Below are 15,004 nucleotides of genomic sequence, written 5' to 3'. Positions count from 1 at the left end.
ATATAGAGAGAGAGAGAGAGAGAGAGAGAGAGAGAGAGAGAGAGAGAGAGAGAGTAATAAAAAATTGATAAATAAATAATATTTTAATGAAATGTAGTGTAAAATAGATAATTTGATGTTAGTATTTTTGAAAAATAATTGTGCAAAATAAAAAATGTAGATTTTTATACTAAAATAAACATGCACGAGCTTGATTCAAATGCTCGTAGAGCATTCACGCAAGGCTCAATGCTAGTTTAGTTAATTTGGTTTAAGAAATTTATTTTTCTTACTTTAGTCAATGTACTTTTCACAAACAACTACATTGCCCCAATATTCTACCGCTATTCTATTTAAATAGAGGGCGTTTGGATAGGCAAATGCGCGTCCACATCCAGAGGTTTTTTATTTTTTTATTTTATGCGTGTTTGTTACTGTTCATTGGCCATGAACAGTGATTTTAGGCCAATGAACAGTAACTTTTGGCATAAACAGTGTTTTTTACCTATTTAAAAATTATTTTGCTACAGTGTTTTCAGCTTTTAGCAATAAGTTCTATCCAAATAGACCCATAGTCAAACACAAAAAAGAGATGTAAGAAAAAGAATACCCATACACACGCATATATTTTAATGCATCTATTGAGTGAACAATGCTCCATAAGTGTACTGAGCTACAATGAATTGTTAAATTTTTTTTTTGTTTTGACAATTTATTGATCTGTTGCACGAGGCTTTTTGGGCAAGTTTTAATTGGCTAAATATAGTCTTGAAGAGCTTGATTGGCTAAATATAGGCTTTTTGGGCAAGTTTTAGACTAACTTTTTGTAGACAATCAAAAAAAAAAAAATCTTCTGAAAACAAATTACCTAACTTTGTTTTTTCTTCTCGGTTTTACAATGACCAACTTGCTAGAACTCCGTCTATAAATTTTAATAAAAGATAAAAATACTAGTACACCGTGATATGTTTATAAAGAAAACATTATTGGGCTTTAGGATTAAGGACCTAAGGGTTCGTCAAGCCAACTGAAATTCCTGTGGGTAATGAATTACTATCAATTTGCACAAGCCCAAATCTAAAATCATGCCAGCTCAGTTGGAAATTCAGAAGGGGAATAGAAGTCATTAACTCCCAATTGTTCATTCACAATTCTAGATGGAACTCGACTACTCTTTAGTCTTTTACATAATCCACGCCAGTATATAATTTCTTAAGCTTTTACACTCATCTTTTCCATAAACAAAACCTAATACTCGCCAACATGATTAATTTTTTTTTTTTTTTCCCAGTTTTTTGTATCATAGTTTAGCAAGAAAAAAAGTCCGTTTAAATTTTAAAAAGATAAGAGATGAGGAAGAAAATAAAGTGCGTCTGTTTAAATTTTAAAAAGATAAAGAGATAATAAGATTGCAATTTTACAAATTTACCCCCCCTTAATTGAAAACCAGCAAGGAGGGAATATTACGGACTTTGCATCCATGAAATAGAACACACTAGGAGGGTGTTTGATATGGTATTTTAAATAATATTTTCAGTGTTTAAATAACATTACATGTATTTTCACACGCTTTTTCACTTACACGTATTTCCAAAAAAAACAATCAACATTACTAGAACAATATTACCAAACAGGCCCTAGATCTCATCCTGTGCTTTCACAAGTGATTCAGAAGGTCTCTTACAAAGATGACCATGCTCCGCTCATAACCATTTATAATGCCTGAAATCTCATCATCACACAAGCTTCAAACTAAATAACTAGATGGCTACAAAATTGTGAATAAAAGAGAGAAAAAAAAAAGAGGTAGAAAAAAGTCTTAATGAAGTTCATGCAACAATAATAACAATTTGATTTTAATTGTCAACAAAATGTCAAGAACAGCCTTTTCAGGAGTATTTCACATAATTTATCCACTTTGAAAACACATTTGGGGTCTTAGGTAGATAGAACCGGTTTGCTTCTTCAGTACAGTTGCTATTATGTATGACCAGAGTAAAGATATTGGCCGGTGCAGCAAGCTAGAATTTCTGGATAACAACTGAATTGGCAAGACCTGCCTGCTCAATTGTCTGAGCTTGATCACTAAGAACCTTGGGAGGAAAGCCCATCATCTGAAGTTGATAGTTCCTTGCACTTCCAGGCCTTGATGCATCAATGAAGGAGCGAATGTCATTGATCGTGTGGTGGTAATTAAAATGTGCAACCATTCGAGTCCCGTCAGCCAATCTAAGCTGAACAGAGGTTGATGGCAATGTTTGATCCACAACCAGGCCCATGGAAGGTGTTGGAGCAGTGTTGAGAGGAATGGAAGCAACGGTTGGCTCAGTTGCCGCTGGAGTGGAGCTGCTACCTAGAGTTCTTCCCACCCCCTGAAATGGTACATGGCGCTTCTCTGGTTCCTGTAATAAAGCAAGTATAGGAGTGCTGGTAAACTTCACATCCTCTACTGGACCTTAGATAGAGCAGATTGCATTTGATCTCAGAGTACATAGATGCATTAACAGATACATTATGATTTCATAAAACATTACTAAAATACTACTGTTACTAAAAAACAAAACCTAAAAGACCCTGACCAGGAGTACATTTTAATAATCATTAAGTGATTGTTTTTATAAAATTCTGGTCTCTTATCACCATAGAGGAAAGCAATGGACTATTTTAAACATTAAAGAGAACACTCACAGGGCATTTCTCATTTCTCCTTATCAGATTGACATGAACTGAAGCCCTCCTATCTGCAGGTTCAAGCTCTTTTGGGCACTCAGACTTTCTGATGCTCTGCATTGAGATGTAACATAATCATAAACACAAGATGACCACACCAATGATAACAAAGAGTGAAGAAACACGGCACTGACAACTCAATCAATGAAAAAGAAAGTACAATGATAAACAATCAATATACAAGACCACTAATTTTCTGTTTCTTGTGCTTTTTTCTTTAATGGAATTGAAACCATGATGGCCATTACCTCTAAGAAAGATGCATTTTCAGGATCATCCAAGCTCCTCAAAGGGCCATCATTCACAGTGAAACCATTACTCCAGAACACAATGTTGTGAACAACACTCTCGGGCTGCTGAGGAGCAGCTTGAACAGTTTCCCCCGAAAGTAATCTACCAGTTCCTGCAAAGCTTCTTGAGCTTGAAGAGGGACCGAGTTGTTCAACAGGCCCTTCAACTGCTCCCAGTTGCCTGGCTTGGTTAAAGATTGCATCCACATCATTGGCCTTATTAGGATCTTGGACGAGCATTCCACTGCAATTATGGTTGTCACAAATGTCAGCCAAACAATAATACTATTCTACACTACTTATTAAAAAAAGAAGAAGACTATTCTACACTGAAACACAACTTCACATGGCATATTCCATCAAATCAGTAGATCAATTGAACACAAATGTAAATCTGAATTGAGCTTTGATTAGACACTAAATTTGTTTTGGCAGAAAATGTGTCAATGGAAAGCTTTTCTTTGTGGACGTGTGATCACCAATTCCATTTGGGTGTGTGATCACCAACTCCATAAGTCAACTCCACAACATAAAAATCTCTCCCATTAGTAACTTCTCTCTATCCGCCCCCTCTCTACCCATAGACTGATTGATGACTAGCTGTTGACCGACTGTTAACTTTTTTCCAAATGAAATTCTCCTCCACAAACCACTAATTTTCCCAGTTAATATTTCATGCAGATCCAAATTTGAGGCCTATTTCCATTTTGAAGCATTCAAATTGCCCCAAAAGAAAATGTTTTCCCATATAGGTTCTACTTTCGTTAATGAAAGTTTTGTTTATATAATTATTTGGAATCAAAAAACATATGAATGATTTCCAAAATCTAGTTCATTTTCAGGGTCACAACCAAATACAAGAAATAAGCCAGTCTTCCAAAAAAGTCATTTTCCATAAAACGTTTTCCGTTGAAACAAACAGAGTCAAGAGTTCCCAAATCAATCGCGTAAATGCACCCAATACTGGTTTAAAATCCAACAAGAAACCATTACCACCTAATGATTTCACCAATCATTGCTGAAAATGAATGCTCACTCAGTCTCAAAATCCAGTCTTTTCACTAATTCTCTAACCCTATCCAAATAAAAACACAATCTTGAACACCATTCTGAACTCACAATACTCAAATTTCCAAATATTCCACCACATTGTAATCACATATGCTACTGCAATTCTCTCTATTCACTAACAAACACTAATTTAAACAATCATCACCTTCATATTTGTTCAACTTTTGAAAGTTCACAAATTTAAAACCAAACACAGCATTAAAAATAAAAACTACGATCAGATTCTAATAGCACAATTACCGAGAAGCTAAAAAAAGAATAAGCGGAGCTGAAATTGAATCAGGAAAAACAGAAAGTTAGGGTTTTGAGAGAGAGAGAAAAAAAGAAAAAGAAAAAAACGATGACCTCTTCTCGCCACCAGTGTAGTACTCTTGAGGGCCATCGGAGTCGCTGTCGGAGTCGGCGGAGGGCCGGTTCAGATCGGAGAGGGTGCGAATACCGCCGGCTCTACTGGTTGAGGGCTTCGCCGATTTCTTGTCCTTTGACGCCATTGATTTTGATTTTTCTGCGATTTTTTGGGAGAGAGAGAGAGAGAGATTGACGGAGCGAGAATTGATTCGAATTTTTTTCTTGGTGAGAAGCTTTGCGTGAGCGAGGAGAGTGAGTGACAGCCTATTTATTTATTCACGCTCTTTTTGAAGCGCGTCGACCAATGAATGAGCTTTGACTTCAAAAGTACAGTACCATTATAAATATACCGTCTTCTATGGATAGACTCGATAGTCGATACCCCTTAAGAGAAAAAAAATTATAGGATAAAATAAATTGATCCGTGATAAAAGATTTCTAGTAATATTGTTTGTATTTTTTAGAAATATATGTGGAGAAAAAAAATGTAAGAAATTATATGTAGTGTTGATTAAACAACGGTAACAAACTAATCCTAAATTTCATATTCATGTCCTTAACCAGTTAAGTATAAGATAATTGTAAAAATAAATATGAAATTAATTGTGATTATAAAATAACTCTTATTTTGAATATGATAAAACTAGCTTAAGATGACATTATCTTAAGTTTATAGATAAAAAAACAATTGATAAATTTTTTTTAGAACTGCTAATGTAGTAGATTGTTAGCTAAAATTAAAAAAAAAAAAAAAGAGGTAAGTGATTAGTGTATATGAAAATTGTCAACTCAATTGTTAATTCATTAAAATTTTGTCAATTCAATTGTTATAAAAATTTGTGAAAAATTGTATGTATAAAGTATTGTTATAATTTTAAAGGCTTTTTTGTTACTAAGTTTTATGTAAGTTTATTGTATTAAATTACAAAATTATGATACATGATTAAAATAATTAACATACATATTTAAATTTTATTTGTAGTTTCTTGAATTTTTTATAATAAAATTATAGTTGCGGTAGAATTTTAAATTTGTTGAAATTAGAAAAAAAGAATACATAAAATAACAATACTTTATACATAAAGAATACATACTTTATACATAATATAAAAATACTATCCTATCATTAATATGGGCATAGTTGCTTTCTTGTGAAATACCCGTAAATCTTTTGGAGCATTCACATTTGATTTCTACAAAAAATTTCATTTGACTATCTCAAAAATTACTTTATCATTTATACCATACCATTTTATACCAAAACCAACATCCCAACTTTTATTTCCCTATTTAACTCATTAAAATAATATATATTACCCAATAAAATAATATAATCCAAACTTGCTATAGTACCATCCTACCCAATAAAATATAACGTAACAAACATTATACAATTTTTCCTATAGTGCCATCTTACATTTAGGATGGCACTGTAGCACTATTACAATTTTTTTTTAATTTTTAATTTTTGCAATTGCAAGATTGGATAACGTGGGTTTTTGGGGCTTTGTTGCTAAATTTCATCTACATATAGCATATGAGAGACCCAATGCTAATACTCTTATGTGGCGTCACATTGCTGCGTTAGAGAGAATTATAGTGAGAATATAATTTTTAATTTATTGAAATTTTTGAATAGAGTTTTAGCTAAACTAAACTATGCCTAATAATTAGTATGATAAACTAATTTCATAATTAATGAAAATGTAACCAATTGTTGCAAAGAGAGACACCTGGTGTAAGTAAAGCTTCTAACTTCTAAGACCAATTTTTTGTAATAAAATTTAATTTGATGAATCATTTTAGATTTCTTGAAACTTAGAAAATAAAATTTTACATAAAGTATACTATCACAATGAGTTAAATAGAATTTTTAATTTCTTGAAGTTAAGGTAATATAATTATAGTCAATTTATTTGCTACAGTATGTTAGATATAAAAAATAAAGGACAATAATCTCAAAAATAATTTAGTTGCTACGGCCAATTTGGTATGTAACATACTGTATGTTATAGTCAATTTAATTTTAGATTGGCTGTAGTAAATTGACTATAACATACTGTATGTTATAATCTAAAATTATTGTCCTTAATTACTAAATTACAGCCAATTTGGTATGTAACAACACTTAAAAAAAAAAAAAAAAACTACAAGATTTCCTGCCTTAATCTATAGGTTAGAATATCTAAATTCTCCTTAATTACAAATAGTTTTAATTTTAGGTCTGAAATCCAACCACCACCGTAAAAAATTAGAGGAACACAGAAAATAGCATTAGACTGCAAAGAAAATTATAATAAAAATTGCAACTTATTACAATTTCTTTTATAATCTTTAAATAAAAATTATAATAAAATATAAACAGGATTACGGGAACTACAGTACCCCAACCTTTTTGCAATTGTGTTAGTATGATATAGACAAATCCCGTACAAATCTGATAGGCAATTAAAAAAAGAGAGACTAATAATCAATTCAAAGTTTCGAACCTCAAACAAAAAGCAAAGCGCAGTACATAACAAGCATCTTCACAGACTTTGGATTGACGGGTCCAAACTAGCAATTTTAAGCCCAAAATCATAGAGACCCAATTTTGATAGGTGATTCTTATTTCTTACCGCCCAACCAATTCCTTTCCAATCTGTGAATGGGACTATGTACATGCACTTAAAAAAACTTATAGGGATATCACTTGACTCAAAATGTTTTGAGTTTGGACTTAATTATATTATATTAATTATTCTATCTTCTTATTATTATTCAATATGATACTTTACTCATACGTAGATACACAATACATTTCATGCAAAAATCTCTTGAATGTCGCATATCAAATATGGCATAGAATAATTTAAGCGTTGTGCTAGAACCATGATGGCAAATCAGATTAGCAGGTTGATGAGTCAATTTGATTTGCCACAGAGCAAAATGTCAAGGAGTTGGTTGTTCGATTTGAAGAAGAATGGAAATGTGGTTGTTACCTTTATAGGTTCTATAATAAGTTCTATAGTTTGTCAAAAACAATAACTACTAAATCAATTGTGTTGTGTTGAACTTAGCGGGCTTTAAATTTTCAAGTTTTAGGATTGATCCCAAGTTTGACTCTAGTTGAGGACTTGACAGTCAAGTGTTGGGAAGGATTAAGGAATATTGTGATTGATGCGTCCCATCTGCAATCTTTTTCACATTTTAACTCAACTGGTTCTTGTGAAATCAATCTCATCGATTATAAGAGTTTGAAGATTTTAATATTACATTACACAACCATTACAGATGATTGGCTTGGAAACCATGTTTCTAAACTACTTCTACTTGAAAATCTTACACTCAGAAGCTGCGGATTTCTAAAAGAAATTAAGATATGTCATCAACAACTTAGGAGCTTTAAGTTGCTTCATTGTGACAAACTTGTGAAGGCCGAGATTAAAGGCTCCAATGCTAATTTCGTTCAATTATAGTTTATGTTTATATTTAGGAGCTTTCTTTCTAGTGATTACTTTGCTATGTTTGAGTTGAGCTCATGCAAAGCTTCAATTGTTTGGAGTTCCTCTCACTAGTGATGAGTGGTTCATGATTTTGAAGAACTTTTTGGCGTCTTTTGGCTGTTGCAAAATGTTCTCATTAATTTCATCTGGCGACGTATTTCCTTTTTATAACTTCAGTCACTTTGCATATTAATCCATTTTATATACTTCTCGCAAATAACTTTCTTTTCTGTTTGTGATTTCTTAGAAATTAATTAATTTTCCCCCCAGTAGTGAAGGAATAGCTTACGACCTCCACTGTTAGATCTCAAATGTGAAAATATATTTACAAGTCCTCAATAAATTAAATTACATTTTAACATATATTTTATGAGCGCATGTAATAATAATAATTTTATTATTTATATTTTTATTCCATATAAATGAAAATTTTTGTTTCATAGGTTTTAGAAAAATAAAATCTCAATATTAAATCATGATTTTTATTATTGTGAGAATTTACTTCACAATCAATTAGCTAGGAAAATAAACATACACATATGTTCCTTTAAAAAAAAAACATAATAATATGTATATATATATAAACAAACATCATTATCTACCAACGTGTGGACTTAAAAATTAATAAAATATCTATAAAAGTATAAAAAATATTCAATATCTTATTTTGTTCTTCTTTTTCGAACATTAAGATATTATATATAAATATCTATTTATTTATACAGTTAATAATAATAGTAATAATAATAATAATATAAGAATTGACATGTGTAACTTGACACAAATTGCATGTATCACTTGCCCATATTTGCTTTTGTTTTATATTTATTTTTTTAGAAATTTACAGATGAGTGAAATTTTCACTGTAGTCACTTATACTAATAAATTGAATTAGTTGTATTTCTAAAAATGATTAAACATAGAATAATAGAAAACAAAAAGAAGCAATTTATATATTAAGTAACTCATATGGTTATATCCATCACTAATAAATGTTTTGAATATATTATATCACTTTTTTCTGTCAACAGACAAGCGGTTGGACTACTATCATGTTACTTGTTCTAGTATTCAAGTCTCCTCAAAGAAAGTAAATTGTATTTAACCTATAGGAATCAACATTGAAACTTTGAAGTTAGTTATTTTTACTACGCAGTTATCATTTAAAAATCATTCGCATTTTTAATATTCCAATATATAATTGGCATAGAAACATAACGCCCAAAGTTTGGTATCCATAACTCAACTATAGGTTTATGGAATAGCTCAACACAATTGAATTGATAATAACTCCGAAGCTTCCATTTAAAAATTTTGGGGGAGAGAAGTGGGGAGTAGTGCGTGTCTATATATATATATATATATATAAGTATCCAAAAGGTAGCTTTAATAAAGGTTTTTTTTCCCTTTTCAATGGAGTAGAGTTCCCAAAACTAAAAGCCTCTCCAAAACCTATGAACTCAGTTCCAAATGAACTTTTTGTTTATCATTTAGATGAATATCACATATTAATCATCATGAATCTTATTTAATTACCTAAGAAGTATATGTTTAGGAGACACACACATATATACATATTTAAAAAAAAAAAAAAACATATTTATGTTTATGTTTATGTGTACCATATGCATTGCATGTAAATTACACCTCATAAGTTAGAATTTTTATTTTCAAAAATATTGAGGATTTAGAGTTGGATGATCCCATAAATTTGGTTGTAATCACAATTCAACTTATTTTGATATAATTCATTCATTATATAAAGATTGATAAAGGCTATCTTGGAAAAAAAAAATGCAATTTAGAGAATTTCACTCAAGCAAAAGTGTAGCTTGCTCAAGCTAAAAAGAAACTCGGGTGAAAGAGAACCTCACTTGCTCAAAGCAAAAAACCAACCCAAGACTTTGCCTATCCTTCACTCTAAGCTGTTTCAAGTTTCAAGCTAGGCTGCATGGATTTATTTTACCAATTCCTTTGAACTAGGTTTTGTGCCGTCTTTTCTGAACCTTAATTGTCCACCTATTTGCAAAATTTTTTGACAAGAAGGAGATTAGGACACCTGGAGGTATTGAGAAATATTTTGTGGCTCTTATCTATTGAGCCAAACTCCTAAACCTTATCTGTTTATCCACTCTACTTATGATCCCAAAGTGAGTGCATAGGAGATTGAAACCATATAGTTCATTTCCAACGAGGTTTACTACTATCAAATCTTCAAGGAGTATCGTTGGAGTGCTATTAATTCTGGTTACTATTGATGAGGAATTTGTGGAGGAAGTTCGCTAAATTAAGAATCAGCCTATACCAAGAATTTGTAGTAGACTATTGTAACCGTGTTTTCCTCTGTGAATTCTCAACATGACTAGATCACTGGAGTGATTTTTCTATGAAGTGGTTGTTCTTTGTTTTTCCACTTTGTTCCCAATATGTGTGCTTTTACTACCTTATTAGTGATGATTTAGATTTTTTGTTTTGATGGAAAGTAGTGGTTTAGATTTGGTATTTGATATATGTATTTAACATGATTCTAAAAAAAAAGTATTTAATATATTTGCTTGTCTATATTTATACTATTATTTAAGGGAATTTCCCTGTTTAGATTCCTCATTTTTTTTGTTAAAAAATGCCCATACACTCTTATGTTTAAGCAGAGAAAAAATTAAAAGACAATCGGTAAAAATGCGACTCTAACTCTCACTAATTCTAAAAAATAGGACCACTCTCCTATTAATTTTCAAATTAATTTATTCACTTATAAATTAGATTTTCAAAATAAAAATTATATATATATATATATATAAATGCAACCCTACACATTTTTTTTTCTACAAAATAGGATCACTAAAAAAAAAAAGCCTTATAGCACGAGCGAAGCGTGTGTGATAAGGCTAGTTATTATTTAAAAGGCTTCTCCAGTTTGGAATGGACATTTTATTGGTTGGAAAATACCCTTATATCTCTAGGTTTAAGTAAAGACAAAATTAAGGGATAATCTTGTAAAAATGCATCTCTGACTCCTACTAAAACATTACCTATAAAATAGGACCACTCTCTATTCAGATATTTGAATTGCTCCAACTTTCATATTCTTCTAATCACTAAGCCCACATTTTCAAAATTTTTTTTTTTTCGTTTCTTTCATTTTCTAGTTTTCACTATTAACTTATTTCAGTTATTTTCTCTTATCAATTATTTTCTTTAATTGTTCTTATTACCTAAAAAAACTCCAAAGATTCGAGACTTTTAGTAACTAAAATCTCTAGTATCTATATCTATTAATCCGCTTCTATTTTATAAAGATAACTAGAATTCATTAGTTCTAAATTATATGAATACCCAATAATTGAAGTTTTATTTCATCCTACACTTTTATGACGCAATTTTATTAATTTGATGTTTGATGATTCCAACTAATTGATTTATCAGTTTCGACGACTGGCAATAATAATATAAACAGAGAGAGCTCCATGGATGCACAATTATCCTCTATCATCATCCTACAATTACAAGCAAACACTCTCAAAGACATCACATTGGATTCAAGAAATATTATCAAGAGTAGAATTCTATATTATAAAACGTGGCACATCAAAAAAAAAATAATTATTTAAATTTGCATTATCCTTAAGTATTATTTTATTTGTTAAGTTTTAGACCTTTTAACACAATATGTTTAACCTAATATTAAGCCAAGTTGATTAACAAGTTTGTTAATTAAAACTAGGTTAAACAAATATGTGTAAAACAAATATAATGCGGAAAGTAAAAAATACAAAGATCTGATGACCCAGGAAAACCTAACCGGTAAAAAACCTGAGGATGATTTAACTTAGCTATCCTCAAGGTAAAAACAGATCCACTATGAAAGAATTGAAATTTGTACAATAAGACTTAGACCACTAACATCCTATATATTACTACCTTATGTAAAAAACTTACTATCATGACCACGTGACAGTTCCGAATCCACAGACTACTTCTTTCCTTGATCTATAGCAACCACGAGTTCTCTTACTTGTGACTTTGAGACACCTTTCAAAGGTTTCAGATCTTCTTAAAAGTTCTTTATGCAGCAACTGAAGCAACCATCAAGTTCTTGATGTGAATCTTGATCTCGATAGCTCTATGTGTGTGTATGAAGGTAAACACCTCTCAGATCTCACAAAAGATTTAACACACAACTCATCAAAGACTTCTAAAACGTAGTTAGAATTTTTCTTTTTATACTTGGAGTGAAACGCTAAACCCTATACGTCATATGGGCTTGGGCTGGTTTGAAAATACTGCAGAAAGTTCTTGGTCTACGAGTTTTGATCGATTGAATCTAATTTTCGATCGATCGAGTCTTGCAGATTTTGACCAATAATTTCCTACAATTACTTGATTCCAAACTTACACTTATCCAAGCTTTGAGCAAGTCTAAACCTAAACTCATTGTTTTGATCATGGTTTGCCAACATATACAAATTGAAGTTCTAATACATTTAGTTTCTAAAGTCTTAGAACCTAACACTATCACGACCATGTGACAGTTCCGAGTCCACAAACTACTTCTTTCCTTGATCTGTAGCAACCACAAGTTCTCTTACTTGTGATTTTGAGACACCTTTCAAAAGTTTTAGATCTTCTTAAAAGTTCTTTATGCAGCAACTGAAGCAACCATCAAGTTCTTGATGTGAATCTTGATCTTGATAGCTCTATGTGTGTGTATGAAGGTAAACACCTCTCAGATCTCACAAAAAATTCAACACAAAACTCATCAAAGACTTCTAAAACGTAGTTAGAGTTTTTCTTTTTATACTTGGAGTGAAACACTAAACCCTATACGTCATATGGGCTTGGGCTGGTTTGAAAATACTGTAGAAAGTTCTTGTTCTACGAGTTTTGATCGATTGAGTCTAATTTTCGATCGATCGAGTCTTGCAAATTTTGACCAATAATTTCCTACAATTACTCGATTCCAAACTTACACTTATCCAAGCTTTGAGCAAGTCTAAACCTAAACTCATTGTTTTGATCATGGTTTGCCAACATATACAAATTGAAGTTCTAATACATTTAGTTTCTAAAGTCTTAGAACCTAACACTATTATCTACGGTGCTTATAATATCATATTCATTCAATTATCTTAAGGCATTTTCCTTTATCATAGTGTTGCAATGATCTTGAAATATTATCGTTCATATTTTGATGGCTTTTGTACCAATGCAAAATTTTCATTTTTTTTACTATATTCAATTTGGTATAAAAAATTTTCATTTAGGAATCAAGTAAATCAGAAATAAAATAGTCTCCATAAAGTGGAGGTAATAGTATTATTAAATCATTACAAATTTTGCATATGGACATAAACAATTGAATGTAAGTACCTTAGGTTTGGGATCCTAAAAGGAATAAACTTATCTATGAAAAGCAAAAACTATTTATTCAGGTGATAACACTTCCTTATAAGCAATTATATATGTCATTACAATTACATTGGTGATACTAAGGTGTTTGGTGTGTGTATATATTGTTGAAAAACTGGTTTTGCATCTCATACAAAACACGCTGTGGAAGCAACATAAGGATCTACTTAATTCATGAGAGATAACATATAATCTTGAATCTTAGAACCAAGAATAGAAAGCGTATCTTGATGCGGTGAAATTCAAAAACAAGACTTAAGAAGACCTTTAATCTTCATCCCAATTCAACATGGTGCCCAAGATGAGTAGTCTCTTAATCAGTTCTTTAATACATTGATTTTTCTTTTTGGAAAAATGTATTCAAAAGATACTATAGAGAGAAACTGTTTTCTCTTCTTTTAATCATATGTACATTTTTAATTGCCTTGACAATTACTTCATTTAATTACTCTTATTGATTATCTAATTAGGTTAGCCTTTTGGGCTAGCCTATTTGGGCTTTAGTGTGTGGCTTGGGATGGGACCAAAGGGACAAATAAAGCTCTAGCTCCAATGGGTTTCGGGCTTATCTAATTTCATTAAATATAAATTTTAGTAACTCTTTACTAAAGTGGCCAACCCTAAATAACTAGTTCACATTAAACTTATCTCAAGAGGATATTTCGTGTCTCTATAGAAGAGATTATAAATTCTATTTTAAGAATATGTGTTTCCTCAATACTACGTGCGGTTACCCAATATACTGAGATTTTGACCTTTAAATTAGATCCCACTTTTGGTATATCAAAGCAACCTACATTTCATGATTGGGTTTACAATCCTCTCAGGATTGAGAGTCTATGAAAATAGAAGTCGTGAGATTTATTATTCAAGTTGCAGTTGTTAATTAAATAATTAATTTTACAGTGGTCTAGTTCAATGTATTTTACACACTTAAGACACATCAACTAGAAGTCTCTATTTCCATGATTAAGACAAACTATTTTAGTTGACATGTTATAGTTTTCACAGATGAAATGCCTAATTTCATCATCGACTACGAACTACATTTTTAAGTTTACAAGAAATTTGTGATTTATATCTTCTGTAACTAAATCACATACACTGCATCTCACGGACTTTAATAATGTCCAATTAGTTCATTTACAAATAGTCTCATATAATTATACAATTTAATTATTTATAGCATGCCAATAAATAAGATTTTAGGGCACAAACCTTTATATATATATATATATATATATATATATATATATATATATATATAAGTAACTTAGGGTGTTAGATATTGATAATAATTTGATACTTTGATATTAACTTACATAAGCATCACTACCGTATGCTCTTGGTGCAATGGTTACTCTATAAGTATAAATATTTGTAGGGTGTGGGGGGTAAGGACCAAGATTCAAGTCTCTAGGAGAAAGTTTCACATATGTATACACTTAGATTAGGTTAGAATAGAAGTCAATATCTTGAATTAAAAAGAAGAAAAAATTACATAAGCATCTTTATGTGTTGCATATTGATATTAATTTGATGCTTTGTTGAGTCTTGGGAGTCTAAAATTTTGATTAAAAAAAAAGGCCAAAAATGAACAAGGATAAACTAAAAGTATGTTGTCGTGTCTTGAGAGTCTAAAATTTTGATTTTAAAAAAATGCCAAAAAAGAATAGGGACACATTAAAAGTA

The 15,004-nt window shown here is 30.9% G+C and overlaps 1 protein-coding gene across 1 annotated transcript; it reads right to left on the bottom strand.

The window, feature by feature from the left end:
• Window positions 1-1,792: 1,792 nt before the first annotated feature.
• On the bottom strand, window positions 1,793-4,735 carry LOC142636777 (plant UBX domain-containing protein 4-like). The gene is made up of 4 exons (XM_075811073.1): window positions 4,416-4,735; window positions 2,958-3,243; window positions 2,668-2,763; window positions 1,793-2,381 (listed from the first exon to the last, which is right to left on the bottom strand). Exons 1-4 carry the CDS (start codon window positions 4,559-4,561, stop codon window positions 2,001-2,003), a joined length of 909 nt encoding a protein of 302 aa, XP_075667188.1. The 5' UTR covers window positions 4,562-4,735; the 3' UTR covers window positions 1,793-2,000.
• Window positions 4,736-15,004: the final 10,269 nt, after the last annotated feature.

The sequence above is a fragment of the Castanea sativa genome, chromosome 5, assembly GCF_040712315.1.
Source record: "Castanea sativa cultivar Marrone di Chiusa Pesio chromosome 5, ASM4071231v1".
NCBI classification, from domain to species: Eukaryota; Viridiplantae; Streptophyta; class Magnoliopsida; order Fagales; family Fagaceae; genus Castanea; species Castanea sativa.
The sequence above is the reverse complement of the archived record's forward strand: the minus strand, read 5'-3'. Positions and strand labels throughout refer to the sequence as shown.